This window comes from Megachile rotundata, chromosome 4, assembly GCF_050947335.1.
Source record: "Megachile rotundata isolate GNS110a chromosome 4, iyMegRotu1, whole genome shotgun sequence".
In the NCBI taxonomy this organism is placed as follows: Eukaryota; Metazoa; Arthropoda; class Insecta; order Hymenoptera; family Megachilidae; genus Megachile; species Megachile rotundata.
In genome coordinates this window covers 11,589,345-11,604,484 of record NC_134986.1, presented here as the reverse complement: position 1 = coordinate 11,604,484, position 15,140 = coordinate 11,589,345, and the positions used below count along the sequence as shown (strand labels likewise).

The 15,140-nt window shown below is 31.8% G+C and overlaps 1 protein-coding gene across 10 annotated transcripts in view; it reads left to right on the top strand.

Moving 5' to 3' along the window:
• Positions 1-15,140, top strand: part of sick (sickie) — a 295,306-nt gene that overhangs the window by 141,111 nt on the left and 139,055 nt on the right. For all 10 annotated transcript variants that reach the window (XM_076531057.1, XM_076531062.1, XM_076531053.1 and 7 more), the window contains one exon: positions 8,925-9,085. In XM_076531057.1, the coding sequence (XP_076387172.1) occupies positions 8,925-9,085 (161 nt within the window). The remainder of the gene's footprint in view (positions 1-8,924; positions 9,086-15,140) is intronic.

Here is a 15,140-nt window from a genome sequence, read left to right as displayed (position 1 = left end):
ATTTCTACGCACCCAAATTTCCACGCCCTCAAATTTCTACGCTCCCAAATACCTATTTCCTCAAATTTCTACGCATCCAAATTTCCACGCCCCCAAATTTCTACGCTCCCAAATACCTATTTCCCCAAATTTCTACGCTCCCAAATTTCTACGCCCTCAAATTTCTACGCTTCCAAATACCTATTTCCCCAAATCTCTACTCCCCCAAATTTCTACGCACCCAAATTTCCACGCCCTCAAATTTCTACGCTCCCAAATACCTATTTCCCCAAATTTCTACTCCCCCAAATTTCTACGCTCCCAAATACCTATTTCCCCAAATTTCTACTCCCCCAAATTTCTACGCTCCCAAATACCTATTTCCCAAAATTTCTACGCACCCAAATTTCTACGCCCCCAAATTTCTACGCTCCCAAATACCTCTTTCCCCAAATTTCTACGCTCCCAAATACCTATTTCCCAAAATTTCTACGCACCCAAATTTCTACGCCCCCAAAATTTCTACGCTCCCAAATACCTATTTCCTCAAATACCTACGCCCCCAAATATCTATTTTTCCAAATCTCTACGCCCCCAAATCTATTTTCCCAAATTTCCATGTCCCCAAATTTCTACGCCCTCAATACCTATTTCCCCAAATTTCTACGTCCCTAAATTTCAACACCCCCAAATTTATTTCCCCCAATTCCTACGTCCCCAAATACCTATTTCCCAAAATTTCTACATCCCGAATCCGAGTTCCCAAATTCCTAAATCCCGAAATCACAAAGCTCCCAAATCTAATATTACCCAATCCACTAATCTCTAAATACCCTCAAATTTCTATATCCTTAAATTTGTAATCCTCATCTCATCCTCACCTCGGTATTTTGAAATTTTGAAAAGGTAGTAAAAATCAATTAGTGGGAGGCTTGTTCTCCCTAGGTAAGTCATATTTGCTGCTGACTGTACTAAGAGTAATTGCACGCCGAGCCAGTTCTTTGGAGGACCAGTTCTCAACGACAGCGAAAACCACCCGAGAGAAGCCAGACCTTTAGACAGACGATTTTTCAAACCGAATAGAAACGATAATTTGCATACGCGTACACGAGTCTTATATGAGAAACAGTGGCAGTGATTCCCAATAATGTTTTTACTCATTATTTATAATAGAAATTTTTAGCATTTGTTTTTTAGAGTTCTAGAATGAAAATATGGATCAAGAACTATGTTGTTAATTTTTTCTTGAAATGTTTGTTCTGAATTTTACTTACAATTTTTTATCTTATTTTGTTCTTAAATTGTTCTGAATTGTATTTAAAAATTTTGTTCTTAAATTTTTCTGAATTGCATTTAAACATTTTGTTCTTGATTTCTTCTTAAATTGTTCTGGATTATATTTAAACATCTTGTTCTTAATTTCTTCTTAAATTTTTCTGAATTGCATTTGAAAATTTTGTTCTTAATTTCTTCTTAAACTGTTCTTCATTGCATTCGAAAATTTGTTTCCTAATCTTTTAAATTGATTTAAATCATGACAATGCTACGCTATCAGTTCATATTAATAACATGCTAATAAATGTTATATTATAAAATGCTCAAAATAATTCTTTCATTTCTTTAAACAATTTAAAAAATTATATATGCATACTATCATCCCTAATAAATACTTAATAATATTAATATGTAAATTTGACATCAAATTTAAATTTATTACAATTATTTTAATATGAACATTTTAAGTGTAAAATAATATTGTTCTTCTTTTATTAAAAATTAAGTAAAATTGACTTGTTTTGATGTATGAAAGTCTTCACTTTTCTGCATCATTTGAGTAAAGAAATAAACATTTGATTTTTCTTAAGCGTTTGAACAGAAATGTACATATATGTGGGTAACATTTATCTTACTCTCTTTCAAGATGCGTTCGAAAAAGGCAAAGATGGATCGTGCATCGTCCTCATTCAAAGATTTGCATAAGAAAGCATTGAAACAAAATACCTCAATATGGAAATTCGGTTAAGATGTTTCTCGACAAAAATATTCGTGGACGTTTGGAATAACCATAGAGATCTTTCTTCCGAATGAAATTACCATGAAAGAGGACCGTTTTTCTCTGCTTTCTTTCTTCTGGTACATTCTTGTTACCAGAGAAGCTATTGTCTAAGTATTTTATTCTGTGGATTGTGACAAATGTGTCTGCTACAAGATTAGAAACAATGAAAGAAGATTGCTTGAATCTTTTATGAACGCACTGAAATAAATGTGGAAGATATAACTTAATGAATTCTGTTGCAGAAATTGCTGAAAACTGATTTCTAGATTTTTGGATTTCTGAATTTCTGAATTCTAAGATTTAAAAATTTCTAAATCTCAAGTTTTCCAAATTTTTCTAATTTCCAAATTTTCCAATTTTCTAAATTCCAATATTTCCAAATCGCAATCTTCTCAAATCCCTATATTCCCAAATCCCAATCTTCTCAAATTCCAATATTCCCAAATTCCAATCTTCTCAAATCCCAATATTCCCAAATCCCAATATTCCCAAATTTCAATCTTTTCAAATCCCAATATTCCTAAATCCCGAAACTCTCAAATTCCAAAACTCACAAATTCCAAAATTCTCAAATCCCAATATTCTCAAATTCCAAAATTTCCATATCCCAATATTCCCAAATTCCAAAACTCTCAATCCCCAAAACTCTCAAGAGCTAAAATTCCCAAATCCTGAAACACTCAAATCCCAAAACTCTCAAATCCCAAAACTCTCAATCCCCAAAACTCTCAAGTCCCAAAATTCTCAAATCCCAAAACCTTCAAATCCCAAAACTCTAAAAATTCCCAAAATCCTCAAACCCCAAAACTCTCAAAATTCCCAAAATCCCCAAAATCAATCCTCAAAAATTTCAATATTTCATAATACCAAAAACCAACTACCTCTAAATCCATCCAACAATAAACTAAAATTAATTTTCAAATATTCAGCAATTAACAAATGATCATACAATTACTTTTGCTCATCAACCCTATTATTTTCAAAATCGCATTCATTGTTTCTATATCATTTTGATATGGATATAATACAAAATTTTTTCGAAAGTTTGAATATACGGTCAGGTATGACGTACAAAATGCTCGAAATAGCATCGGATGAGAAATTGGATATTGATCCTTGAGGGCCTCCCATCGGATATGGGAGCCAGAAGCTTGAGTAATTAACAGAATCTCCTTCCCCTTTGCCATAGCTACGTATATGTATACGTTGAGGTATCTGCATTAATTGTCTTCACGATGTGGCCACATCGCTTGAATGCATGCAACGTAATCAACGATGCGTTGCTGCAGATGAAACTCTTATCTCCGTGCAACGTGATCAATCATCCTTTAATGATATTTGCTCGGATAAAAGTACTTCGTATCGATTTTATAACGAGCTTTGTTGATCAACTATTTTTATTCTGTTAATTTATATTCAGTCATTCAGTTTATTTTTATTTAGCTAGGTTAGGTTAGCTTGGATTAATATATTAATTATTCAGTTTATTCAATTTATTTTTATTTAGCTAGGTTAGGTTAGCTTGGATTAATATATTAATTATTCAGTTTATTTAATTTATTTTTATTTAGTTAGGTTACGTTAGCATAGGTTAATATATTTATTATTCAATTTATTTTTATTTAGTTAAGTTAGGTTAGCTTAGGTTAATATGTTAATTTATATTTTTCTTTAGTTAGGGTATGTAGTACATATAGTTTGTATAACATATGCAGATTTACATATGGTTTATGTATTTAGTATGGTTAAGTACTTTGGTATGTATTAAGTACTAGACTATCATTTTACTGGTAACCTAAAGAAGTTGGTTTCGTTTCGTTCAATTTAATTTGAATTCTGTTACATTCAATGTAAGTTGGATTAGATTATATTCAGATTGAGTTGAGTTATCTTGTATTCAATTTTAGTGGCGTTATTTTTATATTCACTTGAAGAAGTTGCTTTAAGTTATGTTCAATTTAAGTTGAGTTATCATATATTCAATTAAAGTTGCATTAGGTTATGTCCAATTTAAGTTGAGCTACTATATATTCAGTTAAAGTTGCGTTAGGTTATGTCCAATTTAAGTTGAGCTACTATATATTCAACTGAAGTTGTGTTAGGTTATGTCCAATTTAAGTTGAGCTACTATATATTCAACTGAAGTTGTGTTAGGTTATGTTCAATTTAAATTCAGTCAGGTTATATTCATTTGAAGTTGCGTTAGGTTATGTTTAATTTAAGCTGAGCTACTATATATTCAACTGAGGTTGTGTTAGGTTATGTTCAATTTAAGTTGAGTCAGGTTATATTCAATTTAAGTTTGGTTATATTATGTTCAATTTTAAGTTAAGTTAGTTCATGTTCAGTTTAAAGTCACATTAGGTTATGTTCATTTTAAGTTGAGTCAGGTTATATTCAATTTAAGTTAGGTTATGTTATGTTCAATTTTAAGTTAAGTTAATTCATGTTCAATTTAAAGTTACATTAGGTTATGTTCATTTTAAGTTGAGTCAGGTTATATTCAATTTAAGTTAGGTTATGTTATGTTCAATTTTAAGTTAAGTTAATTCATGTTCAATTTAAAGTCGGTTTGGTCAAATTCTTTTGAATATATGTTAAATTAAGATACATTATATCAAACTTAAGTTAGTTGACATTATAGTAACTGCACGTTGAGTCATGTTACCGAAAGTGTAAGATGATGGAAACTCGAGTGATATTCATGATCGATCAACAGCGTGTTAACATGTACAGTACATCTACCGAGTCTATTATTAGAAGTGAAGAGAAATTACCGAACACGAGGTAACGCTTGGTTTGCGACAAACAGGAGCAACGACATTAATTTTCGATATTACCCTCGTAAATATTCGTGAAACACACTATCCTGGCAGTGTTTCGCCAGAGATTGAAACGCTTTTTCCTGCATTTCCCCGACGCGAACGGTGAACTCCACTATCGTGCAGAAAAGATCGCAATTTTTTATTGAATCAGCTCACCGACGATGTATCGCGTTCCGAATCTTGTACAGTCTACGGCAAATCTGATTTTCCTTGGGAAAATATGGTAATCAATGGCCCGTAACTCTATCAGTCATCGAACTTTAGTTGATTAGTCAACTTTACAACTTTGCAAGTTTAAATTTATAAAATTGCAAATTTGTAGTTTTATAAATTTAGGAATTTAAAGACTTGCAAATTTGTAAGTTTAGGTATTAAAAAATCTTGAAATATATAAATTTGAAAATGTACAAAATTTTGAAGGTTGGAAATTTGTCAGTATAGATAATTTGAAGAGTTGGAAATTTGGAATGTTCCAAGTTTATCTGTTTTTATCGAAAAGATTACGTTGCAGCCGAGTGTACGGTGATACATCGAGAAGCTCCGTGACGGGAGAGCGTCCATAAATCCTCGACGACCGCCATTTCTCTCGATGGAAATACGAATGATTTGAAAACTGTTCTTATATCAAATGACATGTATGTATTTGCGTCCGTGATATATTTTCGTGTTTGACAGAACGTTAGCCTATTAAGAGACAGATTTTCATTCGTAAATGTGTTTAACTCCTTTATAAATCACTCCTGAAGTCATATGAATTTAGTAATTAGAGAATTCGAAGATCCGAAAATAAAAGAGGTTTGACTTCTATAATTTAAAAAATTTATTACTTCAATAATTTGCTCACTAGGTTCAAAAATTTTAAATAATAAAAATCTAAAATTCGCAAATCTTCTGCAAACAATACAATCTAGTGTTGAGTTTAAACGAAGAATCTTCTTACGTAGAAAAAGAATGAGGTAAATTCTGTTAGTTCCACTTCCAAGAAGACCTCGCTTTCGTCGGTTGATTCGTCAACAAAGGGGATGCGGTTAAATAATGGTGCATATAGGAGAATCGAGGAAAAAAGAGACTCTTTTTCGAGTATACCTACACGTCATCGTTTCGGTCAAATATTTACCCTTCGCTGGTGACTCGACCACGATACAAGAACGGGGCTGTAAACTCGATACGAGCCAACCGCATATTTAACGTTTTCGTCCTACAACTTCCACGTTTCTTCGTTTCTCTTAAATGTTCTTGTTACGCGTCTCATGGGTTTTGCCCCCGACAATCTCGTTCTTTTTCTTTTCTTCCGTGTTTTCGTTTCATTTTCACTCTCGTGGGAGACTCCTTTCTTTGTAGAACAGAATTACTTGTCCCGAACGTTTCCTCATCTTCTCGATCGATGCTACTTATTTGCCCAGGGCATATGTGAACTTTCGTTCATTTTTTATTTTTCTGTAACTGTACATTTCAGCTAGGTAGTTAATTACTTAAATAATTTTACTTCTGATACAGAACAAGGTTTTACTCGATTTTTATATTTTAAATATTTTGTACAGACATATGTTTAATATTATAATTCATTCTGTTATACTTTTTAAGTTATATATTATATAATTGTATATTAATACCTTAAATTAATTATTTTTTAATATATGTAACGTATTCATAGACGAATATTAAAATATATTTGTTAATTTGATTAGTGTTTGTTTTTTGAATAAACGCCATAGCTTGTACTTAGCGCCTTATCACGTGACCGCAGCTCTTCGCCTGATTGGTCGGACGCAGACATGCGCAGTAACATTGTCTACACCGCGAATCTATTCAAATTAGCTAAATTACATAACTTAAAATATACATACACTTCAATCAATATTACATACTTGTTAAAATAAGACATTCTATTTATTTTACCCCATAATTATTTAGTTATTGTAAAATTCATTTGACAACATAAATATGTATTATATAACTTATTCAATTATATATTTTATTCAATAACTATTATAAAGTATATATTATTTACTTTATTTAATAACATAATTATCAAATACTAATTCTTTGTCTAAAACTACCAATAATTTAACTTAACTACAAAACTAGCAAAATACAAAAACAAATATGCGACATCATTCGCTTGGTAATGGTAAATGTACACGAAAGTTTGTATCAATTTTGTACATCTCCGAGTGTCGGATTGAAAGGGGAGGAATTGCACCCTTCACGACGAGGGAAAGTTGGACTGAAAAAGAAAAGGAAAAGAATCCTGTGGAAGGGAAGCTGTGTGTGGCACGAGAGCGAACGACCACCAACGAGTTTCTCTCCCTCGTTCGTGTTCTCGTTTACCAGCGTGTTTTCTTTGGGCAACGTCAACGCCTTCGTGAAGTTCCTTTCTTTTTTATCCGCGTTCGCTGTTTTCTTTCTACTGGACCCGCTACCTTGCGTACACCAACCCCTCTTCACTCTCGTTTTCGAGCGGAAGCGCGCGTTTTTGGCACGCGAGCCGCTCCTACACGCTCGGCGAAGCTGCAGAAATGATCTTTTGAAGAACGCATTGTTGCATCCCTGCTGATCTTACTTCGTCTTCCAACTGACTTATAACTCATTCCTCACTAAATAAAAATGAGAACTTCATTATTTCTGTTCGTTTATTTTATATATGTTCATATGTAGCTTTTTTGTTTGTAATATTTAACATACATATGTGTATGTATCTTTACACAATGTGTATATGTACATAACGTTTTTATTAAAACAACATGTATTTTAATAACATTTATTAAATATGATGTTTACATACTTTGTGCATATGTACATGACACATAATAATGGTGCAATGTACATAAACTGATCAATAAGTTATCTATCAGCTACAATTAGTAATTGATAAAAAATATTACAAAACAACGAACTATTAAAATAATTGTCATACGTTGTACAGTTTGTTTCATTTTTAAAAAAGAAGATATACATGTGAACTCTCCCATTGAAAATAATTTCAGAATTGATCAGCCAAATACAAATTCGTCTCGCCAATAAAATAACAATAGGTGTGAAGGAAGAAAATAATAACGCCTTCCAAGAAAAATCCGTATGATACACAGCAAATCTGCATATATGGTAAACCGATCTATTAACACGTACGTATTATTCGTGGAGGCGATGTTGTCGAGATTACTCAGCAAATACAATGAGTAATTAAGTGGTGTAATTACTAGATTTCAATCTGTGTTTCCGTTTCGAGTCAACCGCGTGAAATTTCATCGCCTGGTTGCGCTACGCGTGGCTTGCGATTTGATTTAGGCTGCACGTCCAAAAACTATAAACACCAGTATGGCGTTTTGAAAGCAAACAGTTCTTGGAAAGAGAGGTTCGTTGCAATCGTGGAACAATAACACACACACGGTCAATGGCCGTGACCGGAGAATAATCTCATATGTTCATTCGGTGCTTGAAATAATCTTTATTCGGTTTTATGCAATTGCATTTTTAGTTTATTTAAATTGTCTGATTGTGTCGTAATTTTGTATAATTGTACTATAATTTTATGCAATTATATTTTGATTCAATTTAATTGTAGTAAAATTTTTCGTAACAGATATAATTTAATTATAATTCAATGAAATTGTGTGTAATTAAAATTGTAATTAAAAGTGTAATGCATTGTGATTAAAATTATAATTAATTGTAACTAAGAATATAATTGAGAGTATAATTTAGAGTACAATTAATCGTAATGAAACATATAATTTAAAGTACATAAATTAATAATTAAAATCATATATAGTAATAATATAATGATTTTATAATTAAAAGTAAATCTTCATGAATCGCAAAAAAGTAATAACTTCGCATAATAATTATTTTAAAAAATTGTGCCCCAAAGCACCTATCTAAGAGACACGGAAGCACGAAATAAAAGAAGTAGTCGACCTCGATAAAACAAATAGAGGTAGAGAAAAATAGTGGTAGAGATGTTATAGTTTCAATTTGTTGGAAAACGTACGAGAGGAACGATTTCGAATCAGGATAACGACTCTATTGGGAGATTGCTCTCTAAATTGGTCTCTTTGTTCCAGATTGCCGTCTCCATACAATAAGCAATCGGCTGTCGGGGGTGCAGGTGGCGGTCCTGGGGGTGGAACGAGTATACCCTTACCTGCCACCGTAGCAGCCACCAGAAGGTGCCCTCCGGATAAAGTTAGACCTGCTCCAACACCAACGCATCAATCACAACTTGGTAAGTTTTCCACATAATTTTCCCTCCATTTAACGTCTGAGAAAGTATCGATCAGCTGCAGTTGCGAGGAAATGAACGAAGGGGTATCAATCCTCGAATATTTCCGTGAAAATATCATTCAATTATGAGAAACATTTTTTTTTTGGAAAAATAATTATTCTTTTTGAGTGGAGTATTGAATACAATTAAATAGGAGATTGCAAGTTGATAATTTTTTTGGGGCAGTTTGTGTAATTATATATTGACGTGTTTGGGCAATTGTCATACTTTGTAAGTATCACAAATTTGTGATACTTAATTTTAATATTTAATTTAAATTTTATTTGGAATATTATTTTTAGAGTTCCTTCAAACCACTTGTTTTTTTAGACAAAAATAGTGAACAATATTATTAAATACTAATAATAATGATTAATATTAATAATAGCGATGTATGTGTATCATAATAATGTTCATTATCAATATTCAATAATAATGTTAGTCTAAATTAATTTCTCCTTCAATTTGTTTCACAACTCTTCGAGTTAATTGTAATTCATAATAGATCTCAAAGTTCACAGAGAATGCAAGTTACTATAGATATATATTATAGACAAAAAGTATTTTTAAAAATTCAAATACGAGGGGTTGACAGAGAAACCGTGTCTAGTCTGAGCTCCTCGATTTTTCGAATAACTAAAAATATCAGCCAGAAACGTGTACATTTATATTTAAATGTGCAGTTGTACAATTTTAAAGAAGTCGAAAATGGAAGTGGACAGAATATCTTTCGCGCTTTCTAAAACATGAAAGAAACGTATTCTGTTGAAATTACATACCTCGAAAAGTTGAATAAAATGTAAGATAATAATTGTATTAAAACTAGTATTAAATTCACATGCAAGGTAAATGTAATGAAAGAAAATGTGAAAAGAGAAAAAGTGAAGCCATGAGTGTAGATAGGAAAGGGTTGAAAAAGAGGTACTCACCCCATGAAAAAAAAAATGTGCTTTGTTCCATTCTACGAGGAAAATTGCATTTTGCTCTTTTGTCAAAGGAAAACGGATTATATTTTATATTGAGTAGAATTACCTCATATTTTATGTGAAAAGTCGGAAATTAAATTATCTTGAATTATAATTGTATTAGTTATTTTAAAATTTCACAAATTTTTTAATTTCTCAAGTTTTCAAATTTTAGAAATTTTCAAATTTTTCAAGTTTTCAAATTTTAGAAATTTTCAAATTTCTCAGGTTTTCAAATTTATTAAGTTTTCAAATTTCTCAGGTTTTCAAATTTCTCAGGTTTTCAAATTTATTACGTTTTCTAATTTCTCAAGTTTTCAAATTTTTCTCATAATTCTCAAATTTCCCAATTTTGGCAAATTTTTGAATTTCTCAAATTTTCCAAATTTTTCAAGTTTTCTACATTTCCCGAATTTCCCAAAATTCTCAAATTTTCAGAATTAAAAATTCTTCATTACTCTACCTGAGAAAAATGATTTCTTTCCACAAAGGAGAAAATTTTATCATAATTATGTTAACTATTATAATTTCTCATTTTAAACAAATTTTCTACATAAAAACAAATCCAAAATAAAGTTACAATCACACTATTAATAATTTGTCTACAAAAATAAATGCCAAATCTCAAATTATTTAAAATAATAGAATAAAATTGTAACACAAATTTAACACCCAAACTGATAACGTAATAACTTCCCCGAATACAAGATAAAAATGATGGCAAGAGTATCGAACACAATGAGAAAAATAACTAGGGTGGAAAGTGAAAAGCCAAGAAAAGCGTGCAGGGGGAATAAGGGGCGTGGAAAGAAATTCGATTATTTTTTTTCCAGTTTCTCCCCCTTTCCTTTGCACGAACTGCTTTTAATGGAAAGTCATTAGCGAGTGGGTAGTCTGAACGGCAACCACGAAGTAATATTCAGCCATGATCTTTTAGTGCCTGCAGTCTATCTGTTTCTGACATTTGCTTTTATTCCCTCCACGCAAGCGTCAGTTTCCCCTCTGCAATGTTTCACGCTTCTTCCTTTGTGATTTCTCTCCTGATCGATTTTACCACTATTTCTTTTTTTCTACTTTGTGTCTGTTAATTTTTTCTCTTGGAAAAGATGGCATTTTGATTCTGTTGTATTTTGATACTCGAGAGGCATTAACCTTAAATTAACCTAATTGATGAAGATTCAATCGATACTTTTGGTGAAGTTAAACTTTACATTTAATATTTGATTATTTACATTTAATCTTTAATATATTTACATTTTATTGTTTAGGTTTTTTAACTTTGACAGATTTTTATTCTTTTAAGAGTAATAATGAGAGGCAAATGTTTCTGTTTACTTGGAGAACAGTCGCCATTTTGTGACGTTGAGGCGCAAGGGTATAATTGCGAGAGACGAGAAATATTTTCAGATATATTTGATTTCGTCTGCGTTGGAAATTCAAGAGTTTCGTGCAATATTATTTTTGCATCTGTTTGCAATATTTTTGTAGTCACGTATTAATATTAAAAATGTCTGACATTTTAAAGTCTTAAAATCGTGTTAATGTCTGGTAATTTTAAATAGGGTGAAACATAAAATGAACTCATCAAAATAACTAAAATAACACATAAAATATTAAATACATATATTAAAGTAAATATTAAATATATTAAAATATAGAACAAACTAAAATATTAAACAGAAAATGAATAAACAGAATAATCAGTAAAATATTGAATATATTAAAACAAATAGAAATGCAAACTACTAAATATATTAAAATAACTAGAGCAAAATATAAATTACCAAATATATTAAAGTAAATAGAATAAAACATGAGTTGCTAAAAAATAAAAATAGTGTACCAATATGAAAGAGCACTCAATCATTAAAAAAATAATCCCATAATTATTATAAATTTCCATTATATTAACAAAGAAGAAAATTTCAATTTTAAAAGACCATCTAACTAAAGTATATATCCTACAGAATTTGTCGATTATGTTAATACTCAAACACGTCTGCGTCTTAAAAGCAGTACGTACAACTTGGATGTTCTTGTTGTGAGACTCGCTCTTTAAGACACAAAGCTCCGACGAAGATGGCAGATTCTCTACCGCGTTAAGAACACCCCATTAGCCATTAGTCCTGTGAATGGCTTTTAGCAACCCTTTGCGCATTTCTGGTTGCCGCGAGAGATCTGGACCACCATGGAAACTAGCCTCCATGTTCCATGGGGTTACGACGACCCTGTGTCCCTTTTAAATATATAGTATGACTTCTCTTCTACGAGCATCGACCTTTCTCTCCTTGCTCCTTCGTGGCTTTACGCTTCTTGCGCGCATGCTTCAGACATTGTTTCTTTGTTTTAATAATTTCCAGTCATTTAAAGTTTCTTCCTTTGTTGTAATCATTTTTTAAAATAATAAAATCCCTAAGTTCCAGAATTCCCAAGTTTCAAAATTTCCTAGTTCCAAAATTTCCTAGTTCCAAAATTCCCTAGTTCCAAAATTCCTAAGTTCCAAAATTCCCAAGTTCCAAAATCCCCAAGTTCCAAAATTTCCTAGTTCCAAAATTCCCAAGTTCCAAAATTCCCAAGTTCCAAAATTCCCAAGTTCCAAAATCCCCAAGTTCCAAAATTTCCTAGTTCCAAAATTCTCAAGTTTCAAAATCTCCAAGTTCCAAAATCCCTAAGTTTCAAAATTTCCTAGTTCCAAAATTCTCTAGTTTCGAAATTCCCAAGTTCCAAAATCCCCAAGTTCCAAAATTTCCTAGTTCCAAAATTCCCACGTTCCAAAAACCCCAAATTCCAAAATTCAAAAATCCCAATCTTTTCAAATCCCAATCTTCTTAAATCCCAAGCTTCTTAAATCCCAAGCTTCTCAAATCCCAAAATTCCAAAATTCCTAAATCCCAAAATTCTCTGATCCCAAATTTCCCAAACCCCAAAACTCTTAACCCTAAAATACCCAAAATTCATACCTTCCCAAAATCCCCAAATTTCCAAATCCCCAACTCCCCAAATTCCCAAACGTCAAAAACTCCATATATGAATCTCTCCAGCAAGATATCTCTATTCCGAACTCTTACCATGAATAATTCAAAATCCTCCCGAGAATAACTTACCCGAATTAAATTTTTGACCAGTGTTCGTCTTCGTTTCTAATATTCATAATCCTCTACCATACGAAAATCTATCTAGTGACTAGATTCTAGCCACGTATAGATCTCATCCGAATTTGATCGAGGGAGCCGGTGTTTTGAATCTCCGCATACTCGTCGCGAAACGCCGATAACGCGGCTCTCGAGCGCGCACGAGCACACGTCGACCATAATTACCTACATACATCCATGGTGGTCGAGGGGGTAGCTATGAGATGGGGTGGCACCCCATAGTTTATACTTTACTCTCGACTCCCACGTTTCCAGGGCAGCCACGGCCAGATGTGCACACCGATTTACAGCGGTTCCCAATCGATACTCCGATCACTCGTCCCTCAAACGAAAGTGAAACAGGACCGGTTCGATTCCCGTTACTGAAACGTATCACCCCGTAAAACTACTATCCTGAATTTTGTTGCTTCTACTTTCTTCTTCGTTTAGTGGCTTTTTGTTTTGTTCGGAATTCGATGGATTCTTCTTTATTCGGTATTCGCTGGATTCTTCTTTGTTTGGAATTTAGTTGACTCTGTTGTTTGGAATTTAGTTGACTCTGCTGTTTGGAATTTAGTTGATTCTGCTTTGTTCTGAATTTGGTGACTAGTTTACTTTCACTTTGCATTGTAGATTTGTTCTAGTCATTTTATTGAACCTTGACTGCTGTGGTTACAAGTTGTGCAGGGGTTTGATACATTGTTGTAATGCAAATGATGTGTTGACATATGATGATGCATATGTGATGGTGTTTTGTAATTTCTTTTTCTGCGTTCAGCAAATGTCACATATGATGTTTGACAGTTGTTAGATATAATTCGTTGCAATTTTATAAGAATTACTTCATCGTTTTAAGTAACTCTGATTAATTTTAATTTACTGTTAAGTCAATCAATAATATCGGCATACATTAGGATTTTCATATGTGTCGTTCTTAATATAATTGTTTTAATATATTATGTACTTTTTATTGTAATGTCAAGTTATGGATTGAGATTTTATTATGATTGTGAACTAAACATATTATGTTTTAATGTCAGTATGAATATTGATACATTGAAACTGTAATATGAATATCAATGAAATATCATACATTGAAATTTTAATGTGTATGTGAAGTAAATATGATATATTAAAATTGTAATGTAAACACCAAGACAATATGGTACATTGAAATTTTAATGTGTATGTGAAGTAAATATGATATATTAAAATTGTAATACAAATATGAAGCACACATGAAACATCAAAATTTGAATATAAACATGAAGCAAACACAAAACACTAAAATTTGAATATGAATAATATGATCATTTGACTATTTGATTTGTGTTATTGTCATTGGACTTGCAAACTAATCCTAGATGATTATAATACAAATAATATGAGTGTTATGATGGCATCATTACGCCACTTTCTGGTTTGGAGTTTCTAAATAGGAGCGACAGTAAGAAGTGTTTATTAGCCATCTACCTACACGAGCATAAATATTTTCCCTGCAAAGACTGGGAGTAAATGTCCTCCAAGAGACTCCGTTAATCTTTTCTTCGAATAAGAAACGTTATATACGATCATCCTGTCAAACCATTGAACACTTAATACAAAAATATATATTAAAATGTCAGATAACTGTTCCTCTCAAGTGGTTCTCACTTGAAGTGCTTGTGGAGTTAAAATGATTTGCTGTGAATTTAATTGTTTAGATACAATTTCGTTTCTGGAAGAATTATGTTAAATTTGTAGTACATCTGAACTAAAATCTCAAAATAAAATTTTTAATGAATCTATAATTGATTCTATCAAGAAATCTGAAATAAAATTTGTCATAAGTCTGTGATTGGATTTATAAAAAGGTCTATAATGAATCTATAATAAAACTATTACAAGATATGGAGAAAAGCAATGAATTTATGATAAACA